General features: G+C 35.7%; 1 protein-coding gene across 1 annotated transcript; it reads left to right on the top strand.

The window, feature by feature from the left end:
• The first annotated feature begins 19,197 nt into the window (after positions 1-19,197).
• LOC114278419 (late embryogenesis abundant protein At1g64065) lies at positions 19,198-19,839 on the top strand. The gene has a single exon (XM_028220465.2). It carries the CDS (start codon positions 19,198-19,200, stop codon positions 19,837-19,839), a length of 642 nt encoding a protein of 213 aa, XP_028076266.2.
• The last annotated feature ends 1,984 nt before the right edge of the window (positions 19,840-21,823 follow it).

Raw genomic sequence — 21,823 nt, 5'->3', positions numbered from 1 at the left:
TTATTATAAGATCATTGCATTTAAAAGAAAAAAAAATGAACTGCAGAGATCTTAATTCATGATATTATACTCTAAAATAAATATATCCGTCTAAACATAAGACCGGATATGAATTTTTAATTAGCTGAATTAGCGAGCCTATGTAATCATGAAGTATATATGAAATAAAAAGAAGTTCACTATGGTCAAAGATATTGTACAACTCAATTCAGATTCAAAATTGCAATTGTACCTTCTCTTCATCCTCATGGTTCTTGCAAAGACTTCTTCGTCTAAGTAATAATTTTTTGGGTAAATTATATGAATAGTGTCTGTAGTTTATACGATGTGTCAATTTAATCTTTATTATTTTAATTTATTTGATTTAATCTCTTAATTTAACGGATTGTGTCATTTTAGTCCAATAAATAACGGTTGTTAAGTTTAGTGGATGTAAAGTCAAACTATGTGTCAATTTGGTCCCTGTAGTTTACACAATGTATCAATTTGGTCCTTGTCAAAATCGAGCAAATTAAAACAATAGGGACCAAATTGACAAATTATGTAAATTATAGTGAACCAAATTAATACATTGTGCAGACTTTCCGTCCATCAAACTTAAGAACCGTTATTTATTAGACTAAAACGATGCAATTTGTTAAATTAAATGGCAAAATCGAGTAAATTGAAACAATATGAACCAAATTAACACATCGTGTAAACTATATGAACCATTTACATAATTTATCCGAATTTTTTTGAATATATTTTCTTCACACATTTGCCATGCCATTTCCTCTTATTAAGGATAGTGATATCTTGTATAAGTAAGATATGATGTTATCATTGTATTAAATTTTTTTTTTTTTTTGAATGAAGTATCAATAAATTTTAAAATGTGATCTTATGAATTATTTAGTTCTTTTTCTTTTTTTTAAAAAATTATTTTTAAATTATTTTTTTATGAATTTAAATGTTCCATTAAAGTGAAAATTACACAAAATGGTAGTCACTTACATATTTGAATTTAATTTTTGAGGGATAAAAGTGAGTTTCTCTAAATATGAAATTACATATTTGGACAATCCACACTATAGAGGTTTTGGATTTTTTTCTCATTTTGGAACAAATCTCACATTACGAACAAAAGTGTAATACTCTAATGTAACACTCCAATAATATAACACATTAAAAAATTTCTTAGTGTACTTTTCTCAAACGTAACAACGTAATACTCTAAAAAATTTTCCTCATGTACTTTTTCCAAATGTAACACTTTAATGTAACATATAAAAAAACTTATTAGTGTACTTTTCTCAAACATAATATTCTAATCAATATAATTCCAAACGTAACATTTCAATGTAACACACAAAAAAATACAAAAAAAAACTATGTAGTGTATTTTTCCCAAACGTAACAATGTAACACTCCAAAAAAGTCCTTAGTGTACTTTTTTCAAATGTAACACTTAAATGTAGCACATAAAAAAAAAAATTTAGTGTAATTTTTCCAAACATAACACTCCAATCAACGTAATTCAAAACAGAACACACAAAAATACAAAAAAAAATTCATAGTGTACTTTTCTTAATTGTAATAATGTAGCACTAAAAAAAAAAAAAACACTTTAGGGTGTGTTTGATTGGACGGATTGGACAAGAGAATATTAGAATCCATCGGACTTGAATCCTAGGACTGTGAATCCGCCAAACTATTTGGTTGGATTGGATGTGTATCCCGTGCTTGTTTTTTTATGGGATTAGATGTTTAGAAATGATTGTTTTTAGTGAATCTAATGTGTGGTTAGACGGACTGGATATGATAAATGAGCAAAAGACTATTTTACCCTTTTTCAATTGTTTACTAAGTAATAACAATATTAAACATATCTTTAATATTTTAATTATTTTTAGCTAGATTAAATAAAATTTTATTTGATTTTATTTTTTACACAATTAAATAAAATATCAATACAAATATATGTTATTCTTTAAATTAAAATTTTAAATAAATTTATTTTTAAAAATAATAATAATTAAACAATGAAATTAAATAAAACATCTATTAAAATTTAAATAATGAAATTAAATAAAACATAAACAAAATTTTAAAATAAAATATCAATAAAATATCTATAAAAAATTATTTTAAAAAATTAAATAAATAAAACATCAATAAAAAGTTAAACAAAATTATTTTATTTTTACATTGAGACATTTAAATTTTATTGAATTTTACTAAATATAATACAAAATTAAATGGTAGAGGGTCAAAATGGTCATTTCATATTCTAATCCCAACAATAAATAGTTCAATGAAAATTGTCCCATACCCCCCCCATATATATGGGATAAGGAGTCCGGCCGGACTCCATGTCCGGCGGACTAAGAAAAAAACAAACGTCGGATAAAAATGATGACAAGTGCAGCTCAAGTGCCAATGCCATACTTCCCAATAGCTCAAGTGCCAAAACCATGCTTCTCAATAGTGCCAATGCAAACAGGTCTTAGTCTGCAATGTCTAACCACTAGCAGTAGCACAAGGACATGTTGTCTACATCTACTAAGTCTAAGCAGCAGCAGTTGTGCCATACCTCTACAGTGTGTGTAGGTTAAGAGTAGTCTAGGGCATATTAGTCAAATAATAGTGTATGTTAGAAAACCCTCTTAACAACTATTTGTTAGACTGTTAAGACGTTTATACTATGGTGTCTATATAACTAGAGATCTGCTGTTGTAAAGTTTGGTTGATTCATTTTGTTAAATAATATCTTTTCGACTGTTGTAAAGTTTGGTTGGTTCATGTTGTTAAATAATATCTTTTCAACTATTTCTCTCGCTTTCTTTTCATGGTATCAGAGCGGTAAAGCTCTCACGAGCAACAATGTTGCTTCAAACAGAGAAGCCATCATTGCCTACAAATGTTCTTATTCTTGTTTCCAATCTTAACTCTTTGATTACAGTCAAACTCAAAGCTTCAAATTATTCAATTTGGAGAAGCCAAATTCAAAATTTCTTTGAAGCTACAGAGTTGTTTGGTTTTCTTGATGGATCTACTGTATGTCCATCTGCTAACACTCTTGATTCTGATAGTAACACAATTTCCAATCCTGAGTTTCTGCAATGGAAGTTGACTAATTCTTGTCTTCTCAGTTGCATAATCGCAACTCTTACTCCTTATATTTTTCTTCAATTCTTCATTTGAAGAATTGTTGTGATGTGTGGTCTACTCTTGAGAAAAGATTCATATCACTTTCTCGCTCTCATATTCATCAGATCAAGAATCGTTTGAGCACTACTTCAAAGAAATCCAAATCTATGGAAACCTATCTTCAAGAAATCAAAGATCTTGTTGAACAACATGCTTTGGCATCTTCTCCAGCCTGTGATAAAGATCTCATTCTTCTGGTACTCAATAGCTTACCCAAGGAATAAAATGCCTTCAAAACCACCATTAGAGCGAAATCAGAGGTGCTTACAATGGATTAACTCTATTCTCTCTTGTGTTATGAAGCTATACATGTTGAAAATAGTCACAAGCATGGCATTTCTGAGCACACTGTGGCTTTCTCTGCGACTACTAATTCTCATCCAACTATAGACAATGCTTTAGCTGCATCACCTGTTCCAACTCATCATAATCAGCAGTATTTTGGTCAATCTTCCTCTTGTAATTAAAGCAGGGCACCATGTCAGTAGCTGAATATGAATCAAAGTTCACCAAACTCGCTCGATATGCACCACACATGGTGGACACTGATTATAAAAAGGCCAGGAAGTTTGAAGGTGGGCTTAATGTAGAGATACTTGATCGAATTAACGTTTTGAAACTACTCAAATATGTGGATGTTCTTGACCGAGCAATAATAGCTGAGACGAATGTGGCAGCATTGAAACAAACTAAAACGCCAGCAACTGAGTGGCGGGGTAAGAGACAGGGCTTTAATTTTAAGAAAGGCCAGAATAGTTCATTGAACAAGAAGCAAAACACTAGGTCATTGAGCAGTTCTAGCCAGGGCAACAATTCCAAACCACCTTGTTCAGAATGCGGCAAGAGGCACAAAGGGGTTTGTTACAAAATTTCTGGGGCATGTTATAGGTGTGGCGAGGTAGGTCACATGGTTAAAGATTGCCCTTCCACGTCTCGAGGCACTAGTAGGGCCACGACTAGTGCCGCAGCATCAACTGTTACACCAAAACCCAATCCCAAAGCTACTAGAAAGGAACCTTTAAGGCAAGGCCGAGTGTTTGCACTTGTACCGGGAGACGTGCAGAACACCGAGACAGTTATGTCAAGTATACTCTCAATTTGTGCCCAAAATGCTTATATTCTGATTGACTCGGGATCCACACATTCGTTTGTCTCGCATGCTTTTTCATGAAAATTAAATAGACCACTAGAACCCATGAACTATTTGTTAGCTGTATCTTCACCTGCTGGGGATCCATGACTTGTGCTTATGTGTATCCTGCATGTGAGATTGTTATTGGGGATGTACTTTTGTATGTTGATTTACTGCCTTTGAATATTGACCATTTCGACGTAATTTTGGGAATCGACTGGTTAGCAAAATATCATGCTTCCATAGATTGTGTAACGAAGCAAGTTATTTTTCGTCCACCTGGTTTACCTGTATTTGTATTTAATGGAGTTGGTGTAATACCTCCCCCATATCTGATTTCGTCCATGAAAGCATTCAAATTTATTAAAAAGGGGTGTAAAGTGTATTTATGTTGCATATTGACTGTACCTGCTGATACTAAAGCTAATGTGGACAATATTTCTATAGTCAGAGAATTCCCAGACGTTTTTCTAGGTGATTTGCCAGGGGATTTGATTGATAGGGAGATTGAGTTCACCATTGAGGTGTTACCGGGTACACATCGGATTTCCAAAGCCCCGTACAAAATGGCACCTACTGAATTGAATGAATTGAAAGAATTGAAAATTCAACTGCAAGAACTATTGGATAAGAAGTTTATCAGACCCAGTACTTCACCGTGGGGTGCACCGATTTTATTTGTGAAAAAGAATGACGGCTCATTATGGCTTTGCATTGAGTACCGTGAATTGAACAGAGTGATAGTGAAAAACAAGTACCCATTGTCTCGTATTGATGACTTATTTGACTAATTGCAAGGTGCTCAGGTTTTCTCCAAAATTGACCATAGATCCGGATATCACCAGTTGAAAGTAAAGCAGAGGACATTGAAAAGAATGCCTTCCGAACAAGGTACGGACGTTATGAATTTCTTGTTATGCCTTTCGGAGTTACCAATGCGCCTGCTACATTTATGGATCTTATGAACAGAATTTTCAAACCATTCCTCGATGCATTTGTGGTTGTTTTTATAGATGACATTTTGATTTATTCCAAGAGTAAGGAGGAACATGAACATCATTTGAGGATTGCTTTACAGACCTTAAGAGAACAGAAACTGTATGCAAAACTAACAAAGTGTGAATTTTGGCTCAATAATGTTATGTTTTTGGGGCATGTGATTAGTAGGGATGGTATTTCAGTTGACCCACAGAAGATTGAAGCAGTGGTGAATTGGCCTCGACCAACTAATGTTACTGAAGTTCGGAGTTTCTTGGGTTTAGCCGGGTACTACAGAAGGTTTGTGAAAGATTTTTCCAAGATTGCCCTACCATTGACTCAGTTAACTCAAAAGGGAATACCATTTGACTGGACCGACCAGAGAGAATCAGCTTTCCAAGAATTGAAGACTCGACTTGTGACTGTACCGATTCTCACCCTACCCTCAGGTACGGATGGATTTACTATTTTTAGTGATGCTTTTTATAAGGGTTTGGGATGTGTATTAATGCAAAATAGTAAAGTTATTGCGTATGCTTCCCGACAACTGAGGCCACATGAAAAGAATTACCCAACTCATGACTTAGAACTTGCCGCAGTGGTATTTGCATTGAAAATTTGGCGCCACTACTTATATGGGGCAACATGTGAGGTGTACACCGATCACAAGAGTTCAAAATATTTCTTTACACAGAAAGAGTTGAACATGAGACAGCGGAGATGGTTAGAACTGATAAAAGACTATGACTTGCAAATTTTGTACAATCTGGGGAAAGCTAACACCGTTGTGATGCACTTAGGCAGAAATCAATTGGACATTTGGCCTGTTTACTCACTGGACAGAAAGAACTGCTATTTGATTTTGAAAAATTTGAAGTTGAGATTGTTTTGCGTGAACAAGGTAGGACATTAGCTGCTATTTCCGCTCAACCGACACTTATTGAGGAGATCAAAGAGAAACAACAAGAAGATGACCTTTTGAAAAAGATCATTGATGAACGAGAATCCAAATCGAGGCCAGATTTCAGATTTTAAAATGAAGTGTTGAAATTCCAAGGGAGGTTGTATGTACCAAATGATCCCGAATTGAAAAAGCGAATTTTGCAAGAAGGCCACAATTCAAAACTTTCTATCCACCTAGGAAATACAAAAATGTATCAAGACTTGAAACTAAATTTCTGGTGGCCGGGAATGAAGAAAGAAATTGCCGAGTTTGTATCAAAATGCCTACATTGCCAACAAGTCAAAGCGGAACATCAACGGCCCGCAGGGTTACTTCAACCTTTGCCAATACCGGAGTGGAAATGGGAACATATCACTATGGATTTCATTGTTGGATTGCCTCGCTCCAATAAAGGTATGGATTCAATTGGGGTTATTGTTGATCGATTGACTAAATCTGCTCACTTCTTACCTGTCAAAACAATTTATAATGCGGATAAATTGGCTACAATTTATATTGATGAGATTGTTAGATTGCATGGAGTGCTTGTGTCCATTGTTTCAGATAGGGACTCGAAGTTTATATCGAGATTTTGGGAAAGTTTGCAAACGACATTGGGTACTGAATTGAGACTGTGTAGTGCATACCATCCTCAGATAGATGGCCAATCGAAAAGAACCATCCAGACTCTGGAAGACCTACTGCGGATGTGTGTTCTTGATTTCCAAGGAAATTGGGAAAGTCATTTACCTTTAACCAAATTTGCCTACAACAACAGTTTTCATTCGAGCATTGGTATGGCGCCTTCCGAGGCTTTATATGGTAGAAAATGTCGATCTCCTATTTGTTGGGCAGAAGTCCGAGATTGTACATGAGACCACAGAAAAAGTGAAACTGATCCAACAAAGACTGAAAACCGCACAAAGCCGACAGAAAAGTTATGCGGATGTGCGAAGGCGAGACAGGGAATATGAAGTGGGTGATCATGTTTTTGTTAAAGTGACACCAATGAAAGGACAGACTCGTTTTGGGGCTAAGGGAAAGCTAGCACCAAGATATGTTGGGCCGTATGAAAACATTGAAAAGATTAATCCAGTGGCATATCAAGTGGCGCTTCCTCCTGAAATGGAGCATATGCACAATGTCTTTCATATTTCAATGTTGAGGGATTATCTTCGGGATCCCTTCCATGTTATTGAGCCTACTCGTGTGGTATTGAGCGATGATTACACTTATGAAGAACGGTCTATTCAGATTGTAAACCGACGAATCAAGAAGTTGAGAAATAAGGAAATCCCGTTAGTGAATGTGGATTGGCAAAACCACGGTGGCGTTTATGCCACTTGAGAAAGGGAAGACGATATGATGAAAAGATATCCTGAATTGTTCCCCCTGGATCCAGTGTTCTTCTGAAATGAAGGTAATTCGAGTTTGGAGGACCAAACTCTTTTAAGGGGGGAAGACTGTGACAACCCTCACCTCTGATTAGCGTTAATCTGTGGTTAAGCATGATACATAACTGATTAAGATGAAATTCTAATTTGATTACATTAGTGTATTGTTTAATTGTATTTCTATCTGTTTGTTACAAAATGATCTGTTCATGTTTTAATTTTCGAATTGCGAATTGAAAGCCTTATCGGCGACCGATTCAGAAATTGATTAATGTTATATGCTAATTAGGATTTATAGGGTTTTATGGTAGGTTTAATTAAAAATTCAATTTGGAATGATTAAATTGGAATAAATAATGTTAAATCACATTAACTTGAGTTTATTACATTTTTGCCATTTAGTGGGCCACCTTCAAAAAACATTGTTTGCGGCTTGATTTACATGTTTGGCACATCATCCTTCATCCATCCTCTAGACCAAACCGTGAGTGAGAGGAGAGTAAGAGGAAAAAATTGATTCAACAAGAGAATGGCTTGAAAGTTAAGGAGATTGAAGGAGAATTGCAATATTGGGCTATCACACTTGGAATTCAAAACTTAAGGTAGGAAATTCATTCTCTTATTTGTGAGTTTAAGTCATTTCATGCTTGGTTCATGGGAAGATTGGTGATTAGGGTCAAAGTTTAGCTTAAAGTGTTGATTTGAGAGTTCATTCATACATGCATGATCATATCAAGCAAATTTGAGGTTGTCTTCTTGGAATCTCCACATGCATGTCCATATTATGGTTGTACTCTAGAAATTTACCATGTTTTGAGTTCAATCTTGCATTTGATCATGCTTTGGAGTATTAGAGTTCATGAGAACTCATGCATGTTATGTTCTTGCATTGTTCTTCATGTTTACATTAAAAGTTGTGTTCAATTGTCACACCTTTGGGCTTGATTTTATGAAATGATCTTCAAGACATGTTGTATTATGAGTTTCTAAGTATTTTCCAGAAAATTGGCCCAGGAAAATCGAGTTTGAAGCTTTTAAGCTTGAGTTTTGTGCTTGTGGATCAACCTAGAAATTCCAGATTTTTGATCCACGCTTGAGCGGAGGACTTCACGCTCGAGCGTACGCTTTGAGTACATGCACTTCCGCTCGAGTGTGAAATGCATATGCCCAGAAGTTTATGTGTTTTGTAGTCCGCTCGAGCGACGTAATCCGCGCTTGAGCGAGGGTCTGAGTCTCACGTTCGATCGTGGGTCGAGCGTCCATCGAGCGTGAAAAACTTGCAACCAGTACTCTTTCATGAGTTTGCAGTTCGCTCGAGCGAGGGAAGTCACGTTCGAGCGGAGCTTCTTTGTCTGTATGTGCACTCGAGCGAAGAAAGCCACGCTCAAGCGAGACCCTTGTTTTAGCAAATTTTGAAAAATGTTGTTAAGTGCCTTTTTGCATCCTCATTCCATCCTAGGCAATCCTAGGCCATGTTTAAGGCATCTTAATGAGGATAATGTTATAGAATCACACCAAGTCAAGATAGGGGCTAAGTTATTAATCCCGAATGTGTAACTTAGTGTGTGTTCGTTCTGCAATTGTGTAGGGTTGACACTCGAGGACGCTGGTTAGCCTGACTATAGCCCAGTAATCTGTGAGTAACAATGTTGTAAAGATATATTCAATTATAATTATTTTCTGAACGATCGACTGTATTACTTTCTGAAGTGATATTGTTTACTGAATGAATGTTTGTCCTATTTTATGAACTGTACTCGTGGCATCCATAGCAACTTACTGTTACTATTACTATTACTACTACTGCTACTGTTACTGTACTGTTACTATTACTGCTACTGTTACAAAGATCTCTGTTAGTTCCAATGTTTGGAACCAATACTGCTTACTGTTTCGATGGCCATCAACTGACTGTTCGGTCTATTAAGACCTACTGTACTGTTCTGCTGCTGGATGTACCACGTATGATTGCTATGATTTCTGAATGACTGATATGGCATGAAATATGAGTCACTGATTGAATAACTGATCTACTGATGCAAACGACTGTTTTAATTACTGAAAGGACATTCATTCTTAACCCCTATACACGGTTGTTATTCACTGGGCTTTAGCTCACTATTTATATATGTATGTAGGTGGCCAGGCATCGGACCGAAGCTAGGAGCGTCAAGTTAAGCTCATGTTTTGTCCAGCCAACCGTTGTGCATCACTTCGAGGTTCCGAGTCTGCTCAAGCCAAGGCTATTTTTGGGGTGTCTCAGACTCACCCTTTTGTCTCTGTTATGTACCGACTGTTTAAGACTTGACTGTACAGTTATGGTGAGGGGATTAGGTCCCCAACCTGGATGTTATGTGTATCTGATGTGTATACATATGTTTATGGTTATGAATGTAGTTTTGTCCATAAAAGTCTTTTCCATTTCAGGTTTCCACAGCTCATTGGACATCTTTTGTTTACTATTTAGCTTCCGCTAACCCCTTACTCTGTATTATTGTCTTTACTGTTAAGCAGGCCTTTGGTAATCACGGATTACTGGCCGGTTACGATACTAAACCCATAAGGGCGGGTTTGGGTCGTGACAGAGTGGTATTAGAGCACGAGCTATGCCGCACACACGTGTCCAAATGAGCTATAGGATGCCCTAGAAAAGTAAGTAGGGCATTGCATGAGCATGAGAAAGTGTGTGTGGCCATGTTATGAATATATGTGCTAATGTGCTTAAGTAAGCAATTTTCCTATGTTTATTATTACCGTATTGCATATAGTGAAATGGAGAATGCAAGAAATGTTGATGAATCTGAATCATTTGAAGCAAGAATGACAAGATTGGAAAGAATGGTTGAACTGTTGATTGAGGCTCTAAGGCAACAACCGAACCAATAGCCCCCACCTCCTCCAGTACAGCCAGAACTAAATATTAATGATGACGTGATTGCCTTGACGCAAAAAGTTTAACAAAATGAAACCACCAACATTTCAAGGAGGTCTTGATCCACTAAAGGCCGAAGCATGGATATTAGAAACTGAAAAGCTGTTTGAAGTGTTTCCTTGTTCCGAGGCACACAAAGTCTTACTGGCTACATTTACCTTACAAGAAGAGGCTAGACGGGGGTGGATGCTTAAATGTGATACTAACAACGCCATGACCTGGACTCAATTTAACGAAGCTTTTTATGAGAAATACTTCCCTGAGTGTGTCAGGAACCGCAAAGTGACTGAATTTGAGCAATTAAAGCAGGGCACCATGTCAGTAGCTGAATATGAATAAAAATTCACCGAACTCGCTCGATATGCACCACACATGGTGGACACTGATTATAAAAAGGCCAGGAAGTTTGAAGGCGGGCTCAATGTAGAGATACTTGATTGGATTAACGATTTGAAACTACTCTAATATGTGGATGTTCTTGACCGGGCATTAATAGCTGAGACGAATGTGGCAGCATTGAAACAAACTAAAACGCCAGTGACTGAGTGGCGGGGTAAGAGACAGGGCTTTAATTTTAAGAAAGGTCGGAATAGTTCATTGAACAAGAAGCAAAACACTAGGTCATCGAGCAGTTCTAGCCAGGGCAACAATTTCATACCACCTTGTTCAGAAAGCGGCAAGAGGCACAAAGGGGTTTGCTACAAAATTTCTAGGGCATGTTACAAGTGTGGCGAGGTAGGTTACATGGTTAAAGATTGTCCTTCCACGTCTCGAGGCACTAGTAGGGCCACGACTAGTGCCGCAGCATCAACTGTTACACCAAAACCCATTCCTAAAGCTACTGTAAAGGAACCTTTAAGGCAAGGCTGAGTGTTTGCACTTGTACCGGGAGACGTGCAGAACACCGAGACAGTTGTGTCAGGTATACTCTCAATTTGTGCCCAAAATGCTTATATTCTGATTGACTTGAGGTCTACACATTCGTTTATCTCGCATGCTTTTTCACGAAAATTAAATAGACCACTGGAACCCATGAACTATTTGTTAGCTGTATCTTCACCTGCTGGGGGATCCATGCACTTCCGCTTGACCGTAGAGAGTCACGCTCGAGCGTGAAATGCATATGCCCAGAAGTTCATGTGTTTTGCAGTCCGCTCGAGTGAGGGTCTGAGTCTCACGCTCGATCGTGGATTGAGCGTCCATCGAGCATGAAAAACGTGCAACCAGTACTCTTTCATGAGTTTGCAGTCTGCTCGAGCGAGGGAAGTCATGTTTGAGCGGAGCTTCTTTGTCTGCATGTGCACTCGAGCGGAGAAAGCCACGCTCAAGCGAGACCCTTGTTTTAGCAAATTTTGAAAAATATTTTTAAGTGCCTTTTTCCATCCTCATTCCATCCTAGGCATTTCTAGGCCGTGTTTAAGGCATCTTAATGAGGATAATGTTATAGAATCACACCAAGTCAAGATATGGGCTAAGTTATTAATCCCGAATGTGTAATTTAGTGTGTGTTCGTTCTGCAACTGTATAGGGTTGGCACTCGTGGACGCTGGTTAGCCTGACTATAGCCCAGTAATTTGTGAGTAACAATGTTGTAAAGATATATTCAATTATAATTATTTTCTGAACGATCGACTGTATCGCTTTCCGAGGTGACATTGTTTATTGAATGAATGTTTGTCCTATTTTATGAACTGAACTCGTGGCATCTATAGCAACTTACTGTTACTGTTACTGTCACTGTTACTGTCACTGTCACTGCTACTGCTACTGCTACTGTACTGTTATGGTTACTGCTACTGTTACAGAGATCACTGTTAGTTCCAATGTTTGGAACCAATACTGTTTACTGTTTCGATGGCCATCAACTGATTGTTCGGTCTATTAAGACCTACTATACTGTTCTGCTACTGGATGTACTATGTATGATCGCCATGATTTCTGAATGACTGATATGGCATGAAATATTAGCCACTGATTGAATAACTGATCTACTGATGCAAACGACTGTTTTAATTACTGAAAGGACATTCATTCTTAACCCCTTTACACGTTTGTTATTCGCTGGGCTTTAGCTCACTATTTATATATGTATGTAGGTGGCCAGGCACCGGACCGAAGCTAGGAGCGTCGAGTTAAGCTCATGTTTTGTCCAGCCAACCGTTGTGCCTCACTTCGAGGTTCCGAGTCTGCTCAAGCCAAGGCTGTTTTTGGGGTGTCTTAGACTCACCCTTTTGTCTCTGTTATGTATCGACTGTTTAAGACTTGACTGTACAGTTATGGTGAGGGGATTAGGTCCCTAACATGGATGTTATGTGTATCTGATATGTATACATATGTTTATGGTTATGAATGTGGTTTTGTCCATAAAAGTCTTTTCCATTTCAGGTTTCCACAGTTCATTGGACATCTTTTGTTTATTGTTTGGCTTCCGCCAGCCCCTTACTCTGTATTACTGTCTTTATTGTTAAGCATGCCTTTGGTAATCACGGATTACTGGCCGGTTACGATACTAAACCCATAGGGGTGAGTTTGGGTTGTGACAAAAATACACTTCCCATTCGTAACTCTGGCACTGGTATATTGTCATCTCCTTCTTTTCAATTTAGGATTAACAATCTTCTTTATGTTCCACAAATATCATCCAATTTTTTATCTGTTCATCAGCTTACTTATGATAATAATTGTAGCATTACTTTTGATAGCGAGTCCTTTGTGATTCAGGACAAGCTCACCAACAATGTGCTATGTAAAGGACATCATCAAAATGGCCTTTACCAGTTTCCTTCTTCATTTTCTTCTAAAGCTTTTCCTAGTACTAGTTCTCTTGCTACTGTTTGGCATAAGAGACTAGGGCATCGTTCTTCTGCTGTGTTTCATACTATTGCAAATAAAAGTGGCTTGTCTCTTAGTCATCAGGATTGTAATACCTTTTGTCATTGTTGTTGTGTGTCTAAGAGTCATAGACTCCCTTTTATACTTTCAACTAATAAAACTCATGCTCCTTTTACTCTAATTCACTTAGATGTTGGGGCCCTTTCATTTAAGTGCATGCTTCTTTTACTTACTATGTTGTTTTTATTGGTGATTTTAGTCATTTTACCTGGCTTTATCCTCTTCCTTATAAAAGTGAAGTATATTCTAAGTTCTTAGAATTTAAATCCTATGCTGAAAATCAGTTTTCAACCTCTCTTAAAATTCTAAGAGCTGATGGGGGAGGAGAATATACTAGTGGTCAATTTGAGGCTTTTCTCAAAACTTCTGGAATTGTTCATCAGCTTAGTTGTCCTCATACTCCATCTCAAAATGGAGTTGTTGAGAGAAAGCACAGACATATTATTGAGACAACCATCACACTGCTCGATCAATCATTAGTGCCTCCGCAATTCTGGTTTGAGGCCCTTGCTACTGCTGTCTATCTGATAAATAGAATGCCTTATCCTATATTGGGTAATCTCAGTCCCTATGAGGTGTTGTTTCAGATGATTCCAGACTATGGTTTTCTCAAAGTTTTTGGCTGTAAATGTTATCCATGGTTGCGACCTTATATTTCTCACAAACTACAACTAAGATCCAAGGCTTGTGTCTTCATTGGTTATCATTCAAGCTATAAGGGATATAGATGTTTGGATCCTCTTTATGGTATAATCTACATCTCTCAACATGTAGTGTTTGATGAATGTTCTTTTCCTTTTGCTTATACTGATTCTTTTTCACCACCTTTTCTTTCTTCCAAATCTGCCATTAAGTTATTCTTTTAGGGTACTACTACATCTTTGTCTTTTTCCCAGGTTCCTATCCATTCTTCTTCTGTTTCAGCTTCTTCTCCTATTCCTTTCCCATCCTCTCATCCAACAAATAATTCTGATTCTACTTCAGTTCCTATTTCTACTTCTTTCTCTTCTACTTCCCATTTTGTCTTAAATAATCCTGGTTTTATCTCCTCTCCTTTATCTTCTTCTCCACTTGGTTGATCTTACTATTCCTATTATTCCTCGTCTTTCTTCTTACTCTCTTAATTCTCATCCTATGCTCACTCGAAGTAAGACAGCAGGCTCTTCCCAAGTTGGTTTGATTGCTACTTTTCTTGACACTGAGCCTCGAAACTATAAAGAGGCCCTGCAGTGTCCTCATTGGCATCAATCTATGCTTGAAGAATTTCAGGCTCTTCAAACTCAGAAGACTTGGTCTTTTGTTTCTTCTTCTGCTCATCAAAATGTCATTGGATGTAAATGGGTCTTTTGAATAAAAAAGAATTCAGATGGCTCTATTACTAGGTACAAATCTCGACTTGTTGCCAAAGGTTATCTTTAAGAAGCTGGTGTTGATTTCTTAGATACCTTTAGCCCTGTAGCCAAGCAACCAATCATCAGAGTTTTCCTTTGTTTTGCTCTTCATTTTAATTGGTCTATTAAGGAGTTGGATGTCTCTAATGCCTTTCTTCATGGCAAGCTTGAAGAAGAGGTCTTTATGGTTCAACCACCTGGTTTTGAGGATCCTCAGTATTCTACACATGTGTGTAGATTGAACAAGGTTCTTTATGGTTTTAAACAAGCTCCCAGAGCTTGGTTTTCTACTTTTTCCTCTTTTCTGCTTAATCTTGGCTTTGTTACTAGTCATTGCGGTAATTCCTTGTTTGTTCAATCTACTGCTACTACTCTTACTCATCTCTTGGTCTATGTTGATGACATTCTTGTTACTGGTAGCTCTTCTTCTCATATTCAGTCCTTAATCTCTCAACTTCACTCTGTTTTCTCTCTCAACGATTTGGGTTCTCTTTCTTTCTTTTTGGGTATTTTTGTTACTGCTTCTTCTTCTGGTTCTTTCTTATCTCAGTCTCACTATGATTCTAAGTTGCTTCAGCAACCCGGTATGTCTGATTGTAAGCCTGTCCCTTCACCTCTTAGTCCTTCTTCTTCTTCTTCTTCTTCTTCTTCTCTATTTTCATTTTCTTTCCCAGCTTTTTCTAATCCTTCTCTCTACAGAAGTCTTGTTGGTGGTTTACAATATTTGACCATCACTCGCCTAGATTTGGCCTTTGCTGTGAATTAGGCCTGTCAACATATGCAATCACCTTCTCAAGATGATTTTGCTAAGGTTAAACACCTGCTCAAATTTGTTCAATGGACCCTACATCATAGTATACATTTTTCTCCCAGTTCTTTTGATATTTATGCCTTTTCATATGCTGATTGGGTTGGTAATCCTTCTGATAGACGATCTACATCTGGTATCTGTCTTTATCCGGGTTCAAATCTGGTTTCTTGGACTGCTAAGAAGTAGCCCACTGTGGCTAGGTCTTCTACTGAAGCTGAATACAAGTCCATGCCTCAAGTTGCAGCTGAGGTGTCTTGGCTTCAAATGTTGCTGCATGATATGCATCTTACTTTCTCTGTTCCTGTCCTTTGGTGTGATAATTTGTTTGCCTTATCTTTGGCCTCTAATCCCGTTTTTCATGCCTGGACAAAACATATCAAAATTGATTATCATTTTGTTAGAGAAAAGGTGTTTGCTAAACATCTTCTCATTTGACATATCGCATCTTCAGATTAGATTGCTAATGTGTTCACTAAAGCTCTCCCTGTTGGCGGCTTTTTTTTTTTCTCAAATCCAAGCTTTTAGTTGATCTTTCCACTTTCAGCTTGAGGGGGTTGATGTCAAGTGCAACTCAAGTGCCAGCTCAAGTGCCAATGCCATGCTTTCCAACAGCTCAAGTGCCAATACCATGCTTCTCAATAGTGCCAATGCAGACAGGTCTAAGTCTGCAATGTCTAACCAGCAGCAGCAGCACAAAGACATGTTGTTTACGTCTGCTAAGTCTAAGCAGTAGCAGTTGTGCCATACCTCTACAGTGTGTGTAGGTTAAGAGTAGTCTAGTGCATATTAGTCATATAGTAGTGTATGTTAGAAAACCCTCTTAGCAATTATTTGTTAGATTGTTAAGACAGTTATACTATGGTGTCTATATAACTAGAGATCTGCTCAAGTGCTAGCTCAAGTGCCAATGCCATGCTTCCCAACAGCTCAAGTGCCAATACCATGTTTCTCAATAGTGCCAATGTAGACAGGTCTAAGTCTGCAATGTCTAACCACTAGCAGCAGCACAAGGATATGTTGTCTACATCTACTAAGTCTAAGCAGCAGCAGTTGTGCCATACATTACAGTGTGTGTAGGTTAAGAGTAGTCTAGTGCATATTAGTCAAATAGTAGTGTATGTTAGAAAATCCTCTTAACAACTATTTGTTAGATTGTTAAGATGGTTATACTATGGTGTCTATATAACTATTCATTTTGTTAAATAATATCTTATCAGTTGTTTTTCTTTCTTTCTCTTCAAAAAAGCTTCTTCCAGATTACAATCCCAACAATGGATAGTCCCCTTCTTATCCCCCCCAATCAAACACACTCTTAGTGTATTTTTTCCAAACATAACACTCCAATCACTGTAATTCCAAATGTAACACTCCAATGTAACACACAAAATATTAAAAAACTATTTAGTGTACTTTTTCCAAACGTAATATTCACAGTTTGAAATTATATATTTACTCAAAACTTACTAAGGAATTTTTGTACTCCTTTTAGATTGGTTTGAAAAATTCCACATTCTTTTAGAATAGTTTAAAGAATCTCACATCCTTTTTTTTTTTTTGAAGTGTTACGTTTGGAAAAAGTACACTAAGAGATTTTTTTTGTGTTACATTAAAGTGTTACACTAAGGAGTTTTTTTTAATGTTATATTAGAGTGTAACATTGGAGTGTTACATTTGAGTATTACATTGGAGTGTTATAGTTTGAAATTATACATTTGACTAAAGCTTACTAAGAAGTTTTTGAACTGCTTTTGAAATGTTTGAAGAATTCTACATCCTTTTAGAATGGTTGAAGAATTCCATATTTGAAGTCATTTTTATACTTCTTTTGAAATGTTTTCCAAACAAAAAAGATTTTCATATAAAAATTCATCCCAAATTGATCTTCATAGGTTTTGTATCTTACCTTTGTAGCACAAAAGAAAAAAAAAAAAAAAAAAAAAAAGAAGAAGAAATAAACATAATAGAAATATATTACAAAAAAGAAAAAAGAAAAGAAAAGAAATAAGGGTATAATTATAAATTTAATTTTTAAATAATATATTAAATCTACCTTTTCAAAATCAATGTGATTAATTGGTCTATAAGAAATCCTTAGTACTAAACGAATCATTATTCCTCAAGATGAGATTTATAGGTAAATTTTTCATTTTTTTTTCTTATGAGTATTTCACTGATTAAAATCATCTTAATCTTTAACTTTGGAATCCAATACTATGATAATTTAGAGAAAAAACTAAACTAAAATGAGAGGAAAACTAAGGATATTTTACTTCTATAAGGCTAAAGCTTGCCTACTTTTTTTGACTTCAACCAATTGGGTTAGTTGATTGACAAGGCTCTCAAGCATTTTAGGAGGTGGGGAATTTGATTCTTATGTGAATTTTTTCTTTCTTGTATTTGTTTATGAGCCTTTCTACAGTAATTTGTGTGATTATTATATGCCTGTGATAATATTTAAATATTATGATATTTATAAACTAACTAATTATATTATTTGGACTTATGCGACAAAAAAAGAAAAAAGAAAAAAAGGTAAATTACACAACAATCTCCTGTAAGACTTGAAGAAAATATAATAAGGTATATAGTTTTGATATAATTATATGTCTTTTTTTTTTAGTATGACTAAAGGGAGTAAAATTAATGTAGATGGTCTTGGAGACAAGATAGATAATTAAATATATACATTTCGGTGTAAATTTAATGAAAACATCATTTTTCCTTCAATATAGTTAATGAATTATTGATGAGGTGATGCAATACTATATATAAATTAAATTTTAAGAAATTTATGTAATTATATCAAAATTATAAACTTTATTATATTTTTTTTAAAACTCGAAGGAGATTAGTGTAATTTACAAGGTGGTGTTGCTTTCCTTACCGTTGGACTTTCATGTCATAAAGATCAATTCCACATGGAAGTTTCTATGATTATTATAATAAAAAAATAATAATTAAGTATTCTTAAAATATTAGGGATTCATACTATTTTATTAATTATCATTCATTATATTTCTTTATATTTTTTAATTACTTAATACAAAATCATAATATTCCACTTTCTCTTCTAATCATAATACTAAAAATATCATAGGACCGTACTCTAATCACCCTATATATTACCCGATATATTCAGTGCATATATGCATATAATTTCGTTGAAATGGTACAGGTCTTTGTTAACCTATTAGTCTATTAGTATTAGTGGTACACCTCAAAAGAACCCCAATGTCAAATGTTCAAAGTTGCCAGTCGCTTCGGTGCACCATAAGATATTTTTCAGTCCTATTCCCCCTGCCTTAACACATTTTCCCGGAAAGTGTTTTTGCAGGAAAGTGATCTCCCCCCTATATATAGCTACTAGCAAACCCTTTACTGCCACACCAACACCATTTTCTTCTTTACATAGCTACTTGCTTGCTATTAGTGAAAAAAAAAAAAAAAAAAGATTTTTTAGTGAACAAGAAATCTCTCCCCTCCTCTCTCTCTCTCTCTCTCTCTAACTTTCTTCGAAAATCAAACAAATTTGATGGCAGAGAGAGAGGAGCGGAAAGCAGGACATCCATTGGCACCAGCCAATGGTCATGCCCGAAGCGATGAAGAGGCACAGAAAGACGAGGCCGAAGAGCTTCGCCTCAAAAAACGCAAGAAGCGTTTGATTTTTTTTGTAATATTCACTGTGTCACAGATCGTTATGGGAATTGTGTTTGGTCTAACCATAATGAAAGTTAAAACTCCCAAGTTTCGGGTTAGGTCTGCTACATTCGAGACCATTAATGTCACAAGCCCTTCATTTCACATGAAGATGTATGCTGAAATTGGGGTCAAGAATCCTAATTTCGGTCCCTATAAATTCCACAACACCACTGTTAATTTCTACTATGGAGAAACACTGTTTGGGAGTGCTAATATTCCCAAGTCGAAAGCCGGTTTGAAAACAACCAAGAAGTTTAATGTTACAGTGGACCTTATCGCACCGACTAGCCTAGCGAGCAATTCACAATTTGCAAATGAAGTGAGTTCAGGGTTGTTGCCTCTGAGAAGCCAATCTAATTTGAGTGGTAAAGTGGAGCTAATGTTGATAATGAAGAAGAAGAAGTCCATCCAAATGAATTGCACCATGGATGTCAATATCAAGTCACAACAGCTCCAGGATCTCAACTGCAACTGATATATATATATATATATATACATTTCGTGGTGTGTTTAGTTCTTTGATTTCCAAAATACATGTACTTTTGTTTTTCATAGGAAGGGAGGGGGGTTTACATGTTTGGTACTATTGCCCCTTATATGATTATTATTTACTTTTTGCTTTGGATTTACGATTTGCATTCTAATTAAATTTCATCTTGAATGTTTTTGAAAAATTCTTTAAATTCATAGCTATATAGTTGGAAAGTTTGATACAGTAAACGATGAAGATAATGAATGGACTTCACTCATATGTTTAGGATTAAAGATTCATTTTTTCCCCCTTAATAATTCACGTATATCTCGCCTGAGCCTAATCTAATTGGGAATTAGGATCCGTTCCTTAACTTCTCTCCTTAATTTCTTAGTTGTTGGGTCATTAGACCTACTTTTGGACCTAATTTTAATAATCTGAACGGTTCACATTTTGAGATTTGTTGAGTTCATCATACTTGTAAAAAATTAAGTTGATTAAATATCAGAAAACTTATGTTCTGAAAACAGTTTATTAAATTTCTTTAAAAAATGCACTACAACAAAAACATATTTTAGTGGCACTACACTAGTGGCATATTTTTAGAAAATGCCACAAAAAATGATATTTAGTGGCACGTTTTTGAAAAATGCCACAAAACGACAAACATAAAAGGCTCTAGTGACATTTCAATGAACAAGTGTCACAAAACTACAACAAAAACATACTTTAGTGGCACTACACTAGTGGCATATTTTTAGAAAATGCCACAAAAAATGATATTTAGTGGCACGTTTTTGAAAAATGCCACAAAACGACAAATATAAAAGGCTCTAGTGACATTTCAATGAACAAGTGTCACAAAACTACAACAAAAACATACTTTAGTGGCACTACACTAGTGGCATATTTTTAGAAAATGCCACAAAAATGATATTTAGTGGCACGTTTTTGAAAAATGCCACAAAACGACAAACATAAAAGGCTCTAGTGATATTTTAATGAACAAGTGTCACAACACTACAACAAAAACATATTTTAGTGACACCGTACTAGTGGCATGTTCTTAAAAAATGTCACAAAAAGAATATTTGGTGGCATTTTTTAGAAAAATGTCATAGAGCCACAAACATACAAGGCTCTAGTGGCATTTCAATTAAAAAAAGTGTTACTTCACTACAACAAAAATGTCACTACAACAAATTTACGCTTTAGTGACACTACACTAGTAACTTGTTTTTAGAAAATGCCACAAAAATAAAAATTGGCATTAAATGTTTTAGAAAAATGCCATAGAACCACAAAACATATAAGGCTCTAGTGGCATTTCAATAAAGAAATGTCACATCAATTTTATGACATTTTATAAAATAATGACACAAAAAATTATGTTCGTGACATTTACCAACAGATGCCACTAAACTTTAGTTGCAATGACATTTTTTAAAAAATGTCAGGACACTAGGTAGGTGCAAATTACTTTTTATGGCACTTAGGTGAAAAGTGTCATAAAAAAATATTTTATAGTATTTTGAAAAATGCCACTAAGCCAAAAATTTTCCAAGCTTATAATGACATTTTTGAAAAAACAAAAAATGTCAATATATTTTCTAAATTTTTAAAATGCTGTAAATGATTAAAAATAAATAATTAAACTCAATATACACTGCAGGAAAAAGCATATTCGGTGACTAAATTTCCTGACTAAAAAAAATTGGTCGCTGAAAGTATAGCTTTCAGCTACCAAAACAGCATTAGTTGCCAAAAGTAAAGCTTTTTGGCGACTAAACAATTTTAGTGGCGACTAAAACTAAGTTTGGTCGGTGATTATATGGGTTTTAGTGACTAAAAAATTTTTAGTAGTCCAAAGTAAAGTTTTTTGGCGACTAAAAAAATTTAGTAGCCAAAAGTCTACAATTGGCGACTAAAAATAAGTTTGGTCACTAATTATGCCTCCGTTTGGGAAGTGGGTTGGCTTTTTGGCTTT

The sequence above is a fragment of the Camellia sinensis genome, chromosome 8 (genome assembly GCF_055761805.1).
Source record: "Camellia sinensis isolate YWXY chromosome 8, ASM5576180v1, whole genome shotgun sequence".
Classification (NCBI taxonomy): Eukaryota; Viridiplantae; Streptophyta; class Magnoliopsida; order Ericales; family Theaceae; genus Camellia; species Camellia sinensis.
The sequence above is the reverse complement of the archived record's forward strand: the minus strand, read 5'-3'. Positions and strand labels throughout refer to the sequence as shown.

What these genes read in the sequence shown, in the direction of transcription:
- LOC114278419 (XM_028220465.2), top strand. Translation starts at nt 19,198, where the DNA reads ATGGCAGAGAGAGAGGAGCGGAAAGCAGGACATCCATTGGCACCAGCC.